The 20,353-nt window shown below is 42.1% G+C and overlaps 3 protein-coding genes across 3 annotated transcripts; 2 read left to right on the top strand and 1 right to left on the bottom strand.

Moving 5' to 3' along the window:
* Positions 1-1,076: 1,076 nt before the first annotated feature.
* LOC310771795 (uncharacterized protein) lies at positions 1,077-4,254 on the top strand. The gene is made up of 4 exons (XM_083664317.1): positions 1,077-1,168; positions 1,851-2,023; positions 2,257-2,394; positions 2,959-4,254. Exons 2-4 carry the CDS (start codon positions 1,869-1,871, stop codon positions 3,983-3,985), a joined length of 1,320 nt encoding a protein of 439 aa, XP_083520443.1. The 5' UTR covers positions 1,077-1,168; positions 1,851-1,868; the 3' UTR covers positions 3,986-4,254.
* Positions 4,255-7,277: 3,023 nt separating this feature from the next.
* LOC310771791 (uncharacterized protein) lies at positions 7,278-9,410 on the bottom strand (the record flags this gene model as incomplete). The annotated part of the gene is made up of 2 exons (XM_083664314.1): positions 7,278-8,575; positions 9,236-9,410. The coding sequence occupies 2 exons, from the start codon at positions 9,408-9,410 to the stop codon at positions 7,674-7,676; spliced, it is 1,077 nt and encodes a 358-aa protein (XP_083520440.1). The 3' UTR covers positions 7,278-7,673.
* An 861-nt stretch (positions 9,411-10,271) lies between these two features.
* On the top strand, positions 10,272-20,215 carry LOC310771793 (uncharacterized protein). The gene is made up of 4 exons (XM_083664316.1): positions 10,272-10,300; positions 11,108-12,057; positions 12,975-13,061; positions 16,724-20,215. The coding sequence occupies exons 2-4, from the start codon at positions 11,127-11,129 to the stop codon at positions 16,816-16,818; spliced, it is 1,113 nt and encodes a 370-aa protein (XP_083520442.1). The 5' UTR covers positions 10,272-10,300; positions 11,108-11,126; the 3' UTR covers positions 16,819-20,215.
* The last annotated feature ends 138 nt before the right edge of the window (positions 20,216-20,353 follow it).

Consider the following 20,353-nt stretch of genomic DNA (forward strand, 5'->3'; position numbering starts at 1 on the left):
TTTTATAAAGTGTAGAACTGAAACTCAAAGTGGTCCTGCCCATGGAGGCTCATGCCGTTTCAGAGGAGGCACAGTGAATGGCAATGAAAAAACATTACATTAGTTATTAAAATGAGATCACATAGAATAGGTCAAGTGTGTGAATTGAGAATGAGATGGTCGGAGGAGAGATACAGTGGCCTTCTTCCAAGCTATGTCTGGGGGAAGTCCCCTGCTGTAGTGCAATGTATTCGTGTTTTGGAGAAGAGTGCTATTCCATAGTGTTGAGTTTTGATTATCATTCACGATTTACCTCAGCCACTTCTCGTCCTCATCCTGTTCATGCTTTGGCAGCATGTTCTGCTGGGCGTTCTTGCTTTCTTTCTCTCCTCTGGCCTTCTGGGTATCATCCACTTCCATGTCACTAACAAAACAAATTACAAAGATGTGCAGGTCCTTCACCAAGTGGGAATAATAGGCCCAATGATGTGTGCCCATTGCCCAATGCAGAAATTCTGACAAAATGCAAATGACCAGCTATTCGGGTTGGATTACAAAACGAGCAAGATTTCTCAACCGCAAATATTTTCCATAATGAAGTTATCTGGCTGTGAACACGACATAATTTGTTTTAACATGGGTTTACAAAACTAATCAAATATATCCCTACGTTTATACCTGGACCAAGCTTCTCAACAAGACAAAGTTGTTGCTAGTCAGACTAACCTTTTTGGTTGAATGTTTGACGGCCGTGTTTGGGTTCTGGGATGTCGGACCTTCCCGAATCTATCCCACCAGCAGCACATGACTTGAATACGCACAATAAAGTATTGTAGGGTCTGTCTAACTCTAAATGCTCGAGCTCCAAACACTTCAGAATGAGTTAGTTATATCCTTGTCCTGCGGAGGGCAATAATACGCCTAGTAGCGTCTACACTGCCGGAAACTTGAAAGAAGGAGCAGAAGCAGCTTGCTCGATGATTGGCTGAGATCAGGCACCGCACAGGCGCACACGAACGAGGCAGGTTGACGTGAAGCAAAAAAAATGTACTGCTGTGTATCTGACTGCAATTCAATAAAAATACACAAAAGTGACAGTTCTGTGAGTTACCACCGAATTCCATTGGACTCGCAACTCCGCCACACCTGGATTGTAAATATAAAAAGCGGCGATGGGCATAATTTCCAGGTAAGGAAGAGCAGGCTTGCAATGTTTACGTTAGCTAGCTTAGCATAATTATGCTATCTTAGACTCGAGTCCAAAGCAAACTTGGCTTTCCATTTATTTTGAAATGTAAAATTATCCTGCTGTCAGTCTATTTGTCATTTGTTCCGTAAGTTCCATCATGTTATATAAATGTTAAGACTGGCTAGTGGGTGATGCGTGCATGTTCTCTGTCACTCGCCAGTCGCCACTATTGATCAGAAAAGGGCAAAATTGGTAATTTCTACACTAACCTTACCTAATGTATGCAGAAGTTACGCCATTTTACACGTTCAGCAACGAACCAAAGGATTTAATCCGCCATTCATTTTTCCATTGAAGTGCATAAAGTGTCATACAGGATTATGTGGAAAATAATCTATCAGACAGATATAAACAAACACCCAAAACACGTCCATTACTGTGATGCATTGGATTTGAGACAGTGATGCTAGTTTGTCTTTGTCACTTTGACCCAATCATCAAGCATTAGCCTATTGTGATTGTAGGCCTACTTGTTAATACTTGTTTGTGCCATTTGAGTGATTAAAAATGCCACTGCAAATTAAAATGTGTCTTGATCATTTCTAGATGTAGTAGAGTACTCAACTACTACTGAACTGTCACATCTTTACATAGTAGCCTAATGGTTTTTTGATTTACACAGGTCGGGCCATGTAAGGCTATGTCTACATTAGGCCGTTTTTGGGTGTGTTCCAAACACTTCACTCCAGACTGTTTACTTAAATCACCATCTGGGATGGTGACACTGAGAAGGGGTTCATTTCCCACTATTTTCAGTTGGAACCAAAAGAAGACTCAAAGCAGCAAAATACTCAGGTGAGTCTCGGTTATCTACGTACTGTAGATACATTACATTAATCCACCATGAAACAATATAGGCCGTGCCTCAAACAGTGGCCAGGTGGAAGTGTTGTGTGTCTGTCTGTGTAAATAAAGGTCAGTCCTCAATAAAATCAGAATATGGCCAAGAAGAGACATTACATGTAGGGGCACACACACTAACATGTTATCTCACCCTCCTTCCATTCCACTCTATGTTACAATACAAGACCACAAGACTTAAAAGGATCTAGAGTGGAATTAGAAGACCTTGGGTATCCCCCGGTGCCTGATCCTTCTGCGGGACGGTGTGACTCTCGGCTGCCTTACAACCAGCAGAGTCCTGCCGGATCTCCACAACATACAAGGTGTGGTTCTCTGTGATTTCCTTCTGTCAAATTTCCCCATTTGAGTAAAAAAAAGTAATAATTTCCCTAATAAAATTAGATAATAAAAATAACTTTCACATAGTGGCTTGAGTGGTGAATACTAATCCACATCTGGGTTTCCGTTATATACATTTTGTAGCGGTGGCCCCCACTGCTGAATCTTGGCTGGCTGAGCTGGCTCCCAAAATAATATTAAATGTCATGAAGTTACAATTACAGTAAAAAAATAAAATACAATCACTTATTTCCTGATCATTTGAATTGTGAGTTTTCTAACCACCACAATAGCAAAGTAAAATGATAACATTTGAAACACAAACACATTATTACATATTTTTTAATTACCAGATAATTCAGGCCGTTATGTTGGTCTCGGGTGATTGGTTAGGGAGAATGGAATTCCCCTGCAGGCATCCCCTCAGAAATAACTTAAACAGAGTGCAATCTCAGACTAGAAGATGGAAATGAGTGTAACGAGTTGACAATTGAGTCTGATATCAGGCTAGGAATATCCTCCAACATCTCTGTTTTTCTTTCAATCAGTTGCAGTCAGCCTGCTGAGGTGACGTGCATGGACCATAACTACGCAGTGACAGTGAGGGATCCGACTGTGGCAGAGTGGCTGGAGGATGCACTGAAGGAGATTCCTGATTTTACCTTGGACAACGATAAACTAAGAAGCCAGCAGTTTCTCCTTCGCCACTTCCAGTGTGACCCAAAGATGATCCAGTTCCATACAGGATTTCAGGATTATGACATGCTTAAAGCTGTGTTTCTTGCTCTTCATCCGACCGAAGAGCGCATGGTGCAGTGGAGCAAAATCCAATCAAATGAAACAACACAGGAACTTGGTTTTGGGGAACAGCTACCCCTCATCGATCAGTTCTTCATGTTTTTGTGTCACGTAAGGCAGGGACTATCGGAACAAGATCTAGCCATAAGGTTCAGTGTTTCACAGTCTACGGTCAGCAGAAACTGCATTACCTGGGCTAACTACCTCTATGTCATGCTTGGTAGTCTGCGAACCTGGCCCAGCAGAACCACAGTAGATGAGCTGATGCCCAAGTATTTCACAACAACCTTTCCCAAAACAAGAGTGCTTGTAGATTGCTCAGAATTCCGTGTTCAAACCGCTAACTCCAAGGTTTTCAAATCGGACACCTGCTCAGCGTTCAAAGGAGCCACCACAACCACATTTAAATCCTTGATTGGCATGGCCCCATCTGGTAGCGTTAGCTTCGTCAGTAGCCTGTACACTGGCAGCATCTCAGACCAAGAAATGACAAAGCAGTCAGGGGTTCTGGATCTTCTAGAGGAAGGGGATGAGGTGATGATAGCCAAGAACATCCTTATCCAAGATGTATCTGCAGATGGGAGTCTCACCCTGGCCATGGAAAGCTCATGCAAGCAAGAGCTGGCTGACCTGAGACAGCATGTACAACACTCTGTCAGTAGACTCAAAGAGTACCGTGTGTTTGATGCTGTCATACCTCTAACACTCGCTGGGTCAGTCAATCAAATGTGGACTGTGTGTGCTCTGCTTACAAATTTCTGTGGGCCACTGGTCTAAAGAACGGCTGGGTAAGCAATACTTGACTGTGAACTGTGAAGCAAGCAATGCTAATATGCAATGACTCAAAGTCTGCAACCGTTAAGACCAGAGTCTTTACTTATAGTCAAGTTATTTTTCCAGTATTAATTAAGTATTGTACATGTGTACTGAAAAGGTTTACCAACAATGTACATCTTCAATTAAATAAACAGGCACAAAACACAACGCGTTTTCAACCTTGCTGGTCTTCGTTAGGCTGTAGCTGGGTGTGGGCTGCCGCTCCTGTATAAAGAGCATACATGGCATAGGTGAGTTGACGTGGCACACGGAAGGTTGATGTGCCACAGTTGACATGGCACTTCTTCCTTGTTTTTGCTCCTAAATGTCCAAGAAGCTCCCTTTTTCCCTTTATTGTTCTACTTTGGCTTGCTGAGCTTTCTTGTGCCAAAACTTGTTGTTTTCTCCAGTATGTATTAATGAGACACATCATAATCTCAATGTCATAGTATGATGGTTCAAGGATAATAAGACTTTACACATTGAATCAATGAACCACACTGACTGGACCAATGCACAGCGGGTCACGACTTCACCACCACTGCAACCGCACTATAAGTTGATTTACATGTTGTGTTAAGTGATGGGGTCGTCTTCCATCCTACCGTCCCCTTCATGTGAGCCCCTGCTGTCCTCATACCACGTGTCGATGGTTATATATGCCTTGTGATGATGAACATCTCATCTTGAGAAATAAAGCGTAATTCATGGTCTGATGTGAAAACCTCGCCGTAAGGCCACGCCAAGACCATCGGGTCGACGCAGCTGACGTGAACAGCGCAAGTATACTATAATGTATAGTATGCACTACATTCCTTGGGGTAACTTCTAGTATTTGAAATCATAGTGAAATCACACAATTGCTCATTTTGCTGGGGACTCCCCTGGGACCCCCTCGTCAAGCTTACGTTTCAGTACAACCGTCTAGCTGCCACCGACAACGTCCCAGCTCGAGGCTCAAGTTGAAGCATGTTTCTCGCTTAAGTGCCCTTCGGAATGCTTAATAGGACTAGATGTTACAATCCCAAAAAGCCCATCCCCATGACTCACAGAAATGATCCTAAATGATCTTGGTAATGGTGCTACAATATGTTTAGCACCTGTGTCAGTCTACATATTGTAAAACTAGTGGTGATACTTTGGAATAATTACCATAAACAAATGAGATGATTGGTCGCCTGTCTCGCACCTGTGGTGTTGTTAGTGGTAGTCTTTCTCAAAATTAAGACCACATTTCCCATTTACTGAAGAGGATGAACATGTTGGAATTGATATTTCCATTTTTCACTTAAACCAATTCTGAAAGCTTTAGCTGCATTTGTGCTTGAAGAACAGCTCCCTCTGTTATACATTATTGCATGATACATTATCCAATTTCGTGCAAGGGCACAGGGCAGGCACGTGTGTCCCACCTACATGTGGATTCACACTCATGGAACTGGACTTGGACTCAGGTCATTCGGACTCGAACACTGGGGACTCGAGACTCGACTTGGACTCGAGATATAGTGACTTGACTACATCAATGCTCAAACCTGATACTTGTTTAGTATTCTACACAATTTCTGTATGAATACACTGCTTTTGTAATGTTATGTTTACTTACACATTCCATAGTTTCATATTTAGGTAAGCAATCAAGATGGTTAGCCACGTGTAGTTTAACAACAGTAAGTCCATAAATATAACTCTTTCCCATACTTGTGACCATACTACTTAACAAATTGTCCACTGCATATTTTGCTATAACCCCACAATTGATTCTATTTTATTTTTTGAATGTTTATTGCAATTGCTATTGCTTACTTTTTTCTATTTTTGTACTTTTACCCACCCCCCTGCTGTTTCCTATTACTGCTTGACCTAATCAATGAATAAAATTCCATCCTATCTTGATACAACTGTTCACATTCTATAGTATGGTTTTAATTTGTATTACTTTTGTTTTATTGCGCCTAATAGTTTATATTGTACTATGTTAATGAAATGTAAATGAATGAAGGCAGTCAAAGCACGTTACTTTCCACCATTGATAAGTCCATAAAAGATTTGTGTCAAAACATTTAAATATGAGAGGGTTGCATCACTGTATGTCCTGTACTAGACAGTGTTTTTGTTCTGCAGATACATGTACAAACTCTGAGACAGATCTACTGTACTGACAGGACACCTTCTCATTTTGGTTTCCAAGTGAGAGAAATGCTGTCATGTTTCCAAACTTCACATAATGGTGTGATACAATTCTCACCAGCAGATGGCGCTATTGTTTTTCTTTTCTTTTTCTGTGAACAGTGTGGACCCTTAACACAGGTGCAAGCAAAACACTAATGAGGGTTTCCAACTTCCATGATTGTAAATTGGAAACCCTCATTACTGTTTTGCTTGCACCTGTTCACCCTGCCTTTTCGACACAAAATGGACCCTGTGAAAAGGGTCTATAATGTAGGCTTCTGCAAAATAAGCAAAACAGTAGGAACCAACCATCCTTCCAGCATCTGTTTAGAAGAGCACTGAATGTTTCCGGCTGTTATCACTCCAGAATTATAATGGAATAACTGGAGGTGATACATCAATTTAGGGAAAATTAAGGCCATTAAAAAGTCTTAATCACCATTTGATGAGGTATTAAATTTTGTAGCTATTATGCTGATTTTTAAATGGGTATATGTCATCTCACATCAATAGCAGACCCCTGAATTGAATCGAAATCATATTGTGGCACACTTCGTGATATCAGCAGATATTGTATCGTACAAAGAATCTATTGCGTGTCATGTAATATGTATTTTGTCTTGGACCCTAGGAAGACTAGCTGTTGTCTAGCAGGCAGCTAATGGGGATCCTTTTAATAAACAAATATATATCGTATTGTGATGAAACTTGTGACTTAGACCCGTATCACTGATGTGATGAAAGTGGTGTTGAGGTCTTAAAATATATTGAAAAGGTCTTACAATTACTTATTGAATTTAACTTCAGGATACTTGCATATGCCGTGGAAAGGTGCTGGATTATCCAAACTCCTTGCTTCGGATTTATTGTTTTTCCTTTAAGTGTCTCAGACATTAATATTTTACCATAGTCGCTGTGGATGTAAAACACACATGTATGACTTTACATTTGTTGTATTTAATGAAGTTCAATGGAAGACCAACCACAAAATTCTGATGACTTATTACATAATTTATAAATCCGACACTTCAAGCTCTTATTCTAAAGGCAACACACTATCCATACTTTGGTCAGAGTCAAGCCGACCTGTTATTGTGCTTTGACTTCTGGTTGAAGTTTCAGTGAGACTGTGTTATGCTTTTCTGTAAAGTGAAAGTAATATCTCACTACTATAAGGTGGCCGGTTTGAAATGAGTGCATGAAGCGTGCGATATTTCTAATAGTAGTAATGTAACGAGTAATATAACTAATTTCTTTTGATACAAAGTAACAAGTAAAGTCATTGTATTACTTTTTAAAAGGAGTAATAAGTAACTAATTACATTTCCCGAGTAACTTGCCCAACACTCTATAAGAGTAATAAAACAGTAGTAAAACCGTGACAATTCAACACAGAGAAAACAAGGATAAAATGATGAATGATAACTTAAATACTTCCTTGTATGAAGAACTGCAACACGTTTTAATCACTGGTGCTCTATGGAAATATATGGACAGTCTTGTGCCTCTTCAGGTTTGGGCCGTTGGCAAACGCGTGTCCACAGATGCCGCATATGTACGGCTTCTCTCCCGTGTGGGTCCTCGTGTGTATTTTCAGGGATTCTTTTTCAGAGAAGGCTTTCCCGCAAATGCTGCACTTGAACGGCTTCTCCCCCGTGTGGACTCTGGTGTGTATCGTCAAAGCCGATTTGACGGCAAATCGTTTCCCGCAAAATAGGCATTGGTAAGGTTTCTCCCCTGTGTGCGTTCGGCGATGCTTTGAAAGATTCGAGCTGTGTGCGAAATTCTTCCCGCACTGGACACATCTGTAAGGTCTGTCGCCTGTGTGGAGTCTCATGTGAATTCTCAAGTCTGCACCACGACTGAATCTCTTGCCGCAGCTGGTGCAAGCATGCGGCTTATCGTCTGTGTGGATTATAAAATGCTGGTCGTGTTTCGATTGACAAGTGAACCCTTTTCCGCAGATTCTGCATCTGACCGACTTTTCTCCAGTGTGTGTTCTTCTCACGTGAGCTGTTAACTTCATCATGTTCGGAAACGCTTTACTACAACTGTCGCACTTGTACGGTTTCTTGTCAGATTCAGAGCCCTCTTTGTCAGATTCAGATGAGATGTTGACAACAGCCTCTTTCTCTGAATGCAGAGACTGATGTTTACTGTGGTCACTTCCATCACAAGCAGGAGCCCACTCAATGGTATCAGCCTCCTCCTGCAGTAAAGGCTGCTCTCCCTCCTGACCGATGCAGAGGTCCTCCTGTTCCTCTTTAATCTGTGGAGGCTCTGGGTACGGACCATAGTCCGGACTGAAGTTCCTCTGCCAGTTACAGTGCTGCTGGTCAAGGAGAACCTCCTCCTTAACGGCAGATGGCTGAGGGGGGTCTGAAAGGGGGTGAGAAAGGAAGGACACTTTATTAAACAAATAAAAGCCTATATTCATAGTTGATATGGTGAGCTGATAGTATCAACAAGCAATACATGTGTTTTGCTTGTCAGTTGAAAGTTATAATAATTCCTGTAGCCTAACCGTGGTCTGTTAACTGCCCAGTTAATGTATTTACATTACACATACAAATACATTCATGTGAACAAGACAATAATATGAATCTTCATTTTGCAAGATATGAAAGTGAAAGGCATGCACAGATTCAACTGTGAAGTACAAGCGCCATCTAGTGGCGAAATGCGGGTTATTACACGACTATCCTGCGCTAAACACCGGGCTGCCATCTTTGGTTTCGTTACCATGGAGATTTGGATGTACTTGTTTTTTTTTTATCTACGTTTTACAATTCCTTACGAGATTGGGTTGTGTACATTTGTTTTTGGTAAAATAATGAAATGAGCCAACAGCACACTGAGCACAATCAGAAGTAATGTGACACACACACACACACTCAACTACAATACTAGCAAATTTGAGAATAATCTAACAGGTTAGCTCAATTGATTCAAATCGGTGTGCTTATGTGGAACCATTTATAGCTATATGTGGCATCCCCGTGTTTCACCAAGAAGAATGACGCTTGTGATTTGACAAACCTGTTGTGTGTATTAGCTTTAGCTCAGGCTTCAAAACGACATCCAGCAGCCTGCGCTGACGGTCGATCTCTTCCTCGTACACTTTTATAGTGTTTTCAAACACTCCTAAGATTTCCTCAGCAGCCGCAGTTAGTCGCTCGTTGACGAACGTCCTCAGGCTTTGGCGTGTAGGCATTTCGTCTGTCAATTGCTGCATCTTTCTCGCTCAGCTCTATCTAAACGCGTTTTGTTTTGTCTGTCTGAGAAGCTGTGACCGGATGTGAACGTGAAATACGAATAAGACTTCCGGTCCGTTTTTTCTCCAGAATAATTATGGAGAACATACTTTCTAGAAATCAACAACAATCAAATGTTGTCTAAAAACGTCTGTTTGCACATAAATAAATAAATAAACGAATAAATAAATAAAAATGTGTAGGCTATAATGTTTTTCCATTATAAAAATTGTTGGAATCATTGAAGGTACATTTTTCAAGAGTAGGAGTCTGCGTACAGACTACACAGGTCACCTTTTTCATTACAAGTTATGTCAAACACCCGCAGATCATCTCACTACTACTGACTAACATTAGGGTCCACGCTGTTTAAGAAATTGCGCTCTTATCATACGCTCTGGGGGGGATCTGTACCGGAAGTCTTATTCTCAACTGGCCCAAAAAATTTACATTGATAAGAACCGACGTACCATGCAACCTTGCAACGCTCGTCCTACTCTGACTCTGATTGGCTGTCATGGTTCTTTGCTGTTGTCTCATTGGCGCAAGGAGGCGTTTTCAGGCCAAAATGGCGCAGCTCTGTTGTAGGGAAAGGACTGCATATTCGTCTCTTACCTTATATACTCTTTGACTGGCCGAACAAAAACAGCCCTCGAAGCGCTTCCTCCACCTTGACACTCAGGTAGAAGATTTGGGCGAAAACTCCAGCGAAACTTTTTTCTCTTGCATTTTGGAGTGGCGTTGACACTCTGAACATGCACATTGGATTAAAAATGTTTACTCTCGTGCGGGGGAGATTGCGTTAATCCGGGAGATAGTTTGGGGACGAACCGTGACCACTGTATGCCCGGTGAGTAATCTTTAGTAAGAAATTCGTTAACGTCACCTCTAATGGAGGAAAGAGCAGGGCGCCTACATGAAAGTGAAAATAATTTGATGCACGAAACGGAATGTAATTTAGTCCAATGTCTGACCTTATCAAGTTAAAGCGGGGCCAATAGTTTTAATGTGGGGGGAAAGTGACAAAATGTATAATATGGTATTGTAAACACAGGCTCCGATACGAGCCCCGTCAAATCCTATAAATGTCACCCACCACCGAATTTTATTTAGCGAAGTGCTCTTTGATTGCTCATGTGTAACGTTATAAATAAATAATAATATGATAATTAATGTGTCCTCTTGGCGATAAGGGAACATTTTAAATTATTTTGTTAGTGTTGTTTGGCGTAACCTTCACTTGGTAGTGACAGGCACGTATTGGGGCCAATGTAAACACAGGTGACGGGGGCCTTGTTTGCATGCAGTTGATCTGGTTGTGTATGAATGGGATCATTTTCTACCTTTCGACATAGAGGCTGTTTTTCTTCATCAGACAGTGTATTGCAGTTCAATGTTACAGATCTCTATGACACAATCTGTGAGACTGATATTTGAGTGGTCAAACGTCTTTTTACTTTGTGAAGACATCTTCAAGAGAACCAGTTGGGCCTGGCACCTGGGGATAATAGTTTCATTTTAGTTTGAAAGAGAGAGATAGCCTGAGGTGGCTGCAACAGATTTTTTTATTGCCCAAGCATGTTGTTTTGTGATTTCATTGCAACACTGTATCTTAACACTGACATTTCAACAGACTACTTCTCTTATACCTGTCTAGACCTTAGAGCCAGTAAGCGATGTCTGCCAGCACCACTGGAAGTCCGAGACGCAGCTCAGGGCCCGGCGGGTCCAGTCATGGACCCAGCCAGGGTAGCAGCCAAAAGTCTTCTTATGAGGAGCGCTGTGTTGACCCAGTGGAAGACTGGACCCAGAACACTGAGACAACCGTCCACAAACCCTACCTGAAAGACGCTAATGGAAAGGAGTCTGAGACCATTGGCTTCATTCCTGGCTCGGCTGAGCCGGCCTCTGGGGCTCAAACCTGCGGTCCCTGCGCCTCTCCAGGCAGCTGCAGGGCCTTTGTGTGCAGTGTGCTGACGTGTGGCCTGTACAGGGTCTGCCAGCGCTCTGTGCTCGCCCCGTGCCTGGCACCCGGCGAGAGCTCCCCAGACGAACCGGAGAAGATCAGTCTCCGGGACGTGAACCCGGGAGACAACAAGGAGGAGGACGGCGTGGACTGGCTAGAGGACGTCCACATCGGTGGAGTGAAAGTGGACACACAGAGAGAGTACCTGGATGCCATAAGTGCAGCTCCATCCTACGTGGTTCCGCCTGCAGGTCAGAAACAGCCCAGCCACCTGTCCTTCCATGACTCTATGGGGTATTACGACTGGGAAGACGGCGGCGACGGGGACGTGGACACCCTGATCGCAAAGAAGCTGCTGGAGCTCTACTCGGAATACCAGATCGAAGAGCTGGCCAGGTGCACCTCGGACTCTGTGTTCCTGAGGAAGAGCAAGGAGATCAACCAGCTCATCAACTCGCTGGCGGAAGAGCACAAGCTGGACGAGCAGGAAGCCGAGTGCCGGCTGGTGCGCGGCATCATCCGCATCAGCACGCGAAAGACCTCCAAGAGGAGGGTCCCCAACTCCAGGACTGAGAGGACGCTGTCAGACAGCGGCAACGACACCATGAGGGACAGCAACTCCTTTTCATTCAGCAACAACAGTAAGTTTGACCTCACATTAGCATCAGACTGATACATTGACTTTTTATTAAACATCCAATATTGACTCGTCATCAGTGTTGTCCACCTTAATATCATAGATGCAGTGTTTGATTGATTCCATATTTATTGTAGAATTGATCAATACTTCACTGTTTGTCTATGGAAAGCCCCTAACCTGAATTGATTCAAATGAGATATTTTGATCAGATTCCACAAGTAGGCTAAGTAGTGTTTTATTATTATTAATAGTATTATTAGGCTGGGTTTCAATGCCGTTTTCACACTCCAGTGGTCCAAATGTTTTTCCACCCGGACAAGAATACAAATCTGGGGAAATACTGAACACTTAGGCCCTGTTTACACGGCAACGCTCCCTGCATAAACGGCAAACTTTTTTTAGCGTTAGTGCCTTCCTTTTACATGAGAACGGCGTTCTTGGGACCTGAAAATGCAAAAAAGTGAAAACAAATTAAAAATACTAATAAATATACTAGAAATATCACGGGCTTCATACACTCATTTCTAGCGCTGCACATTTGCACCGTTCTGAGCATGCGCAGTTGAGCAATTGTGCACCGCACGGCGCACCCCTCCGCCTTATTATATAGTAGTGACTAGTGAGATTGCAGAAAATATCAGATATCAACAGGTTAAATAAAAAAATATTTGTATTGGCCTTCAAACCCAAATTGGTCTAACTCTACCTCACACCCTTCCCCGGGGTATCATGGTAATTTGTTATTAACCAGCAAATGATTAGGAAGTACTCAGTAGCAAATGCTGATGCTTTGTTAGAGCGTGCACCTGCAGTTGTGCAACAATGTCAGAAACTGCTGTTGCTTCAGGAGAAACACCATAGACTTTTCTGTCAACAACTGGTCTGGCTTACTCTTGTTTGTTTCATTGTTTCTTCAAGATGACTACAAATCAAATCCAAACATCCAAATATCAGAACTGAGCCCCTCTGACAAGTGCGCCAGGGACTTGTGGAAAAACAACGGAGGTAAGAAATGTGGATGTTATTGAATGTATGAATGTGTGATGTGATGCAGGGTTCCGACGCATCCTGGAAAACCTGGGAAACAGAGTTGACCAATTTTCCAGTCATGGAAAACACATAACCTGACGCTGCCAAATGGTTTTGTGTGATCTAATCTCATGATCTTGCGCGAATCCAGCTGCCTTGCAAGGTTGGAAAACACATGGAAAATGAGAGAAAAAGTAAAATGTTCTGGAAAATTATTTCAACATTCTCCTATTTTTATTTAGCTGAGAATACTAGGCTTATGCTATCAATCAGAGCTCCCCAAAACGGATAACATTGCCAACCAAGGTTGCCACGGGTCTGGAAAGTACTTCAAAGTGCTTGGATTAAAAAATAAAAAATCTTATCACTTTTTTCCTCTCCACAATATTACTCTCAACGTAGGCTGCATATTCATATTCTCTCGTCTGTCTAGTCTCGTATTGTAAGCGGTCAAATATGCGGCTGGTCGCCCTAAGTAAACCCGCATGGTTTAGATTGTTTAAACTCTTAAGACCTTGATGATGCTCAATTAGTGAAGCTTTTGAGTTTTCATCAAACACCGTTGCCATGGCGACCCATTATTCGCCATGAAACAGGAAGCTGTTTTTGAGGTTCTAAGGAAGAACTCACAAAACTCGGCACCCGCATGAGAAGGTGTGAAGATGTTTATCTTATATGGGTTTTGGGTGTGCTAAAATGGCTAGATGGCTATATAGATAGCTATATATATATATATATATATATATATATTAGGGCTGTGCCGATTCACTTATCTCCCGATTCGATACTATCACGATACTTTGGTGCCGATTCGATATATATTGCGATTCACGATTATTGCGATTCTACGATTATTGCGATTCGATATTACGATTTATTGCGATTTTTGTTTATTTTTTTCTTTTATTTTTTCAGTTTGTTTGCTTTTTTACACTAGATTAGAACATGGGAAAAGTTGAATCATACACTAGAGACTGTATATTATATATCATGAGTAGGGCTGGGCGATATAGTTAAAAACAGGGGCGGACTGGGATCATAATTCAGGCCGGGCATTAGATACCAAGCAGGCCAGGCCGATATGGGCCAACGCGCGTGAAATTTGGGCCGTTTGAAGCCAGATTTGGGTCCAATTTTACAATGAGATGCACCCACTTTAACCCTGAAGTGTAATTATTACTTCAGACTAACTAATAAAGTAATAAAACCACTAGTAAACCAGTAGGCGGCGCCTGGCCTGCTGTTCAGTGAGTGGCCTGACTGCAAGCACCCAAAAAAAAAAAAAAAAAAATTTTTTTTTTTTTTTTTTTTAATTTGCGATTATCGATTCTGGAATAAAAGATCGATCCAAAAAATCGTGACATTAAAAATCGCGATACTTAGGTGAATCGATTTTTTCCCCCACCCCTAATATATATATATATATATATACATACATACCGTAAATTCCGGACTATAAGCCCGACTATAAGCCCGTTTTTTGGCCTTTTTTGGCCCCTGCGGCTTATATAACGGTGCGGCTTAAAAAAAAAAAAAAAATCTCTCTTTTTTAGCACTCTTTCTAACTATAAATCCACTTCTGTTTTAATTTCCTCTCTTGCCCTCTTTTAACAACATAACATAACATAACATAACACAACACAGGTAAGCAGAAAGAAAAAGACGAAGCAATCACCTCACCGCCATGAATGAGGAAATGACTCACCTGCTGGAGGCTGGAGATACACGGCTTGGGCTAAACTTTTACTCCGTGAAACACTATCGATTAAGTCCGACATCGCTCAGAGGTTTGAGCAGCTTGAAAACAAGTTTGAAAACGTGCAGAAGTCCATCCACTCACTCACTAAAGAAAATAAGCGAACAGTTTCTAATGCGGAAAAGCGCATCAGCGCACTGGAGGACAAAAACAACACAGTGAGTCCGAAAGTGGATAAAATGCAAAAACAAATCGAACCCCTGCACACGCAGGTTGATGACTTAATCAGCAGGAGTAAAAGAAATAACATTCGCCTGATCAATGTAAAAGAGGGAGCTGAGATTGGTGACATGGACGCTTTCGTGGCAAAATCCTGTGTTACATCCTGGACCTGAAGGAAGGCGAGAAACCACCAGAGGTGGACAGGGCACACCGGGCGCCTCGGCCACGTCCAGACCCCGGCCTGCCACCGAGGGCCATCTTCATCTGCCTACTCCGCTGGCCCGACCGTCAACTCATCCTCCAGGCTGCGGGGAAGAAGCCCCTCACCTGGGAGGGTACGCGCTTTTTCATCCGGCAGGACCTCTCCGCGTTGGTGCAACAGAAACGCGCAACATACAACAGCATCATCGAAAAGTTTAAAGTCAATGGATATCGCTTTGGCGTACTGTACCCAGCGAGACTCGTCATAACCATTGATGGACAGCGGCGGAACAAGAGCTCAAAGTGAAACTGCCGAATATCTTTTGAGTTGGACTGGTCAATAGTACTGTGAGTAACTAAAATAAAAAAATAAAAAACGGAATTCTCTCTTCTTTAGCACTCTTTCTAACTATAAATCCACTTCTGTTTTAATTTCCTCTCTTGCCCTCTTTTCACCACACCGCGGACACTGTGTGCACTGTAAAAAAAAACAAAAAATACCATTAAAACACCCGCGGCTTATAGTCCGGTGCGGCTTATATAAGAAAAAAATAGTCAACTTTGAAGGTGCGGCTTATAGACCGGTGCGCCTTATAGTCCGGAATTTACGGTACATACTGTACATACATACATACATACATGTAGCCTACTGTATATATTGCATCAGTCACTTTTTCCTCTCCAATAGTTAGGGTTGGGCGAGACATGGTTATCAAGCGTGTGTTTGACAACAGTGGTAGTCTTGTTTACTGCCTCCTGCCCACATGGCACTGATACTGTAGATCTCCAGGGCAGCAGAACAGGAAAAAGTCACTGGAGCACACAGACCTTTGTGCAAATATAAGAGATTATACAACAGTCAATCGTTCCGGCCGAGGAATTTGATTGGACAAGAGGCATTCCATGCTATTTACTAGAACAGCATGGGATGGTTCATTGTATGTATATCACTCCGCTTCACAGTTCTAATGTAACCTTGATTAGGGAGCATTCAAACAGCATTCGCACCTAGTAGTGACAGCTATATTGACCGACATATGACCTTAATTATGAACGGTAATCTGAAATCATCTGTGCTAACCTCAAAGTACCTGACGTTAGTTTAGCTAGCTTGCATTTGGAGACTACAGGCTGCAAGGTTACCTGTTGTTTGGCAACACTTGGTAATGCAATCCTGAGGGAACTGTTTTTGTTGGCGGAGACAAGTAGCAGACAAAAATCATCTGTTTTCTCAAATGACTTAAAAAAAAAAAAGCAAACTAGAAAAGTGCACTCAGTAGAGTGCAGATCTCCGCCAGGCACCGCTACACCTAACCATGGCCAAACGGAAACCCAACTATGAAGAGAACAGCTTGCAGATAACAAGGCAACAATAACCATGTTTACTTGAGTTTGGCATATGGCCAAGAGTGAACGCCACGCATCGTGCTGATAGCCTGTCTTACAGTAGCCTCTATAGGATATTGCAAATTCACGCTTGTTGCTGACTGATTATGGTTGTTTTTTTGTTTTCCTATAGGTCACACCTCCAGTTCTCCCACCGCCTCCTCGCCATCGCACACGGAGACTAATTCTTCAGGTGTCCCCCTCATTCACACGTACGTGAGAACATGACTCCTCCTCCACACGGGTGATCTATGCTTGAATTTCTTATGCTGCGTCCGCAAGGTCACATAGGGGACGTTGGAAGGAGATACAGATTGCACAGGAGTCTCTGGCTTAGCCACACTCTTAACAGAGACCACAGCTTTTCTTTGGAGAAGAAAAAATGTGACCAGTGAGTCACGTGGTCTGAATTTGAAGGTCTGAATTTGAAGGACTTAAGTGTACTCAGGGCTCTGTGTGTATGTATTTATGGTTGATAAATATTCTGTCTATATTTGAAGGATAGTCTGACTCACGTGTTGCTCCCAGCTTCTTGTCTTGTCAACAATCTGGGAACCCAGAGTCTAGACTGGGACAGACGCCCGATATTTCGGGGGTTTGCACTTTGCAGTGTAGAGCGGAGGATGTCCACACCAAGACTTCCGCTTCCGTGCGTCGTCGCGGACTCGCCGCAGTCATAGGGAGCCAAAGTCCCTCCCTTTCCGGTCGGGCCCTATGCGAACCAGCCGCGAGAAAAATATAAATGGTGAACGGCGAGAGACAATCTTTTTTTTTTACCCCCGTTGAATTGTTCCATGAGGTACACATTATGTTTGTCAATTTAAAAGAGAACTTTGCAAGTCTGGAAAGTCACAGTGTGTCATAAAACTGTTGCACTATAAGTTATAAATCAGAAAGACCACACACAACCAGTCGCGTAAGTGACGTCTCTCCCGCCAGGCCATGTTGGTGACCTACTGTATATTGTGCGAGACGAGAGATGTAGTTCATTGAGCAGTTTCATCAAATCTAAACGTTACGTTTCAGTTTTCCGACAAACTGTGACTTTCTTGACATGCATAGTTATCTTTTAAATAGACACAATTTACATGTGGTCTTCATGGCACAATTCAAAAAAAGCATTGTCTCTCGCCGTTCACCACCATTCATATTTTTTAGGAAGCTGGTTTGTAGCTGAAGCAGGAAGTAGGCGGTCACTTTGGCGATTGACGCGAGAATGCAGCTGGAGTTGTTTGATCAATACTTTTTGTAGGTGTTTTAGGCCCAGGGGACATTTCGCCTCTTCTCTATAAACAAACGTTGTCAGACTCTAAACAACAATGGAAGCGGAAGCCCTGACGCGGATATCGGACGTCTGGCCCAGAGTCTTATTAGTCGTCAGACTGATTCTGACTCTCTGTGTCCAGATTGGCCTGTCGATGACTACCATTAATAGTCCCTTTGTCCTTGAAGGAGAGCTGACTTGTGTTTAGGAAACCTGACTCCCATTTTTGCTGGACTACTTTTTATCAGTCAGATTTCTGTGCTGTATTACACGCAATGGACCTCTGGGTTGGGCTCTGGAATGCACTCGGAAAACACAGAGAATCGTAATGATCGGCACATCTTATGTATATCTTTGATCATGAATGATTCCGTGTGATTGTAGATTGGTATTCAATGCTGTGTTTTACACCTGCCTTTATTTATCTATCACATGTATGTTCCGGATTCATGAGCAAAAAATATTTCATGTTTTCTGATTCTGTCAACCCCTCAATGGACAACTTGTATGTATTCCCGTTTTAAATGACTAAGTGTCTAATTGTCCTGAGAAAGGCCATTTTATACTAATGATGATGAAGCTCTGTATATACCTCAGTGATTGTGAATTTGAAGTCACAATGAAATGGCATTTTGAGAGCATCTTGCTTCCGTAAGCTGACGTACTGTACAGGATGTGGGGGTGGGACTGAACTGTTCAAAGGTGGCCTCCGGTGATAAGTGATGGGATAGCAGTATCCGTTAAGGAGAGAAAAGCAGGTTTATACGATGGGAGGGCCGCCGGGGGATTGTTCAACAATCTGTAATGGTTTTTATTGGTTTTGAATTTTTATGATCGCTACTGGTACGCCATGAAGTAACCACTGTTTTCCACGAAGAAAAGATATAAAAAATCGTGTAGTTAAAGAGCTGCATATAAATGACATGGATAATTAACAAACAATGTGAAAAATAATTCCCAATACTGTATGTGGCCATTTGCTATTTTGGGTACAACTCGGTCTCAAATTTGGGACAAGCTACAGATGTTCAGATGCAGCTAGACTTGTCAGATTGGGGTTATAGACCAGGCAACAGGCCATGTCTATGAGGAATGACCACAGTGGCGGGGGGGGGGTCTCTGTGAGGTCTGGCACTGGATTTTCTACACACTGGAGCTGGCTTGATTTTTGCCTGCAGTGACATCAAGATGACTGAATACTGGATTGAATTGACCTTTAAGTGAGAATATCCCAGCCTAGGCCGACTCCGTTTTTATTCCAACTGCTTGTTATGTTTGCTCCCGTGCCCATGATGGGAATTTTGCCAGCTGAGTCAGTTGAATTCCTTCTACTTTGTTCCTTCCTTATCAGCATTCGCTTATGGTTTAGTGTTGGTCATGGCCAAGGATATTTATTTCAGATTCTGCTCTCTGAGATACCTCCCCTCGTGCATTAGGTTCCTCCTCCAGTGAGAAATAACGATTTAATATTTGTCTCGCTAATATGAATCAAAGTTACCTTTTGAAGACCCCCTAAAGTCATGTTTTAAGATGTATAGAATATTCTACTTTGAATAATAATTTGTGTCTGATGGTTCCCCTCCACACAAAAAAAAGTTAAATTTGTTCAAATCCTTCCCCTCCAGTAGGAAATATTTTTTTATCATAATTTTTGGTTGTAGGTCTCACAAAAAGCCAGAACATAACTACTCTATGTTATGGTTAACATTCCATTGATGATGCCGTCTAAAACGGCCTACTGCAGCTTTAACTGCTGAATACTGGACAGGGATTGGTTGAAACTATTTGTGATGTCACAAATCATGCTTGTAGGAAATTCCCTTTTCAGTGAGCACAGAGAAACTTTCCACTTTCAGCAGATGAATGTGAAAACAGCCTTCTGGTGTAAAACTCTGCACAGACGTCATTTTGCACAGTGAAGCTCAAACATCCAACTGAAGGAACAAGAAGAAAAGCACGTTTTTGACTTTAGGGGCTCTCTAACTCATTCAACACTGCTGATTTCTCTCCCTTTTAGTGTGATGATAATGTGTATAATAAAACAGGGTGAAACTGGTTATTCTGGTTGTTGTGACCAAAGAAGGAAACAATTTGAATCAATTTTAGTTACAGTAGGTATTTAGGAAGTAGTCAATGTGTTTGTGTCATGGAATAGGCATAACCAATCTAACGGCATACCTCTCCGCTGGTTGAATTCACTAAAGCAGAGCCTTTTTTCAATCATTCACTATATTTTCATGATAATGTGTATGATGCTTGGGCCAACAGGGTAATTTATGGTACTTTCCATTTTGAGCAAAGATTGTATTGGCAGGTGTTTGTATTGAAACATGCAACATAATCCCATCTGTTAACAGCTTTTGCCTCTCACTCTTTCTTCTTTAAAATAAATAAATAAAATAAAATAATGTTTACAGAAAATACATTATTGTTTGCTTATTGTTTGCCATATACAGCCACATGAGGGAGTCAAAGCATGCAAAAGTGACAATTCCCTCC

This window comes from Poromitra crassiceps (genome assembly GCF_964638095.1).
Source record: "Poromitra crassiceps genome assembly, contig: HAP1_SCAFFOLD_1261, whole genome shotgun sequence".
NCBI lineage: Eukaryota > Metazoa > Chordata > Actinopteri > Beryciformes > Melamphaidae > Poromitra > Poromitra crassiceps.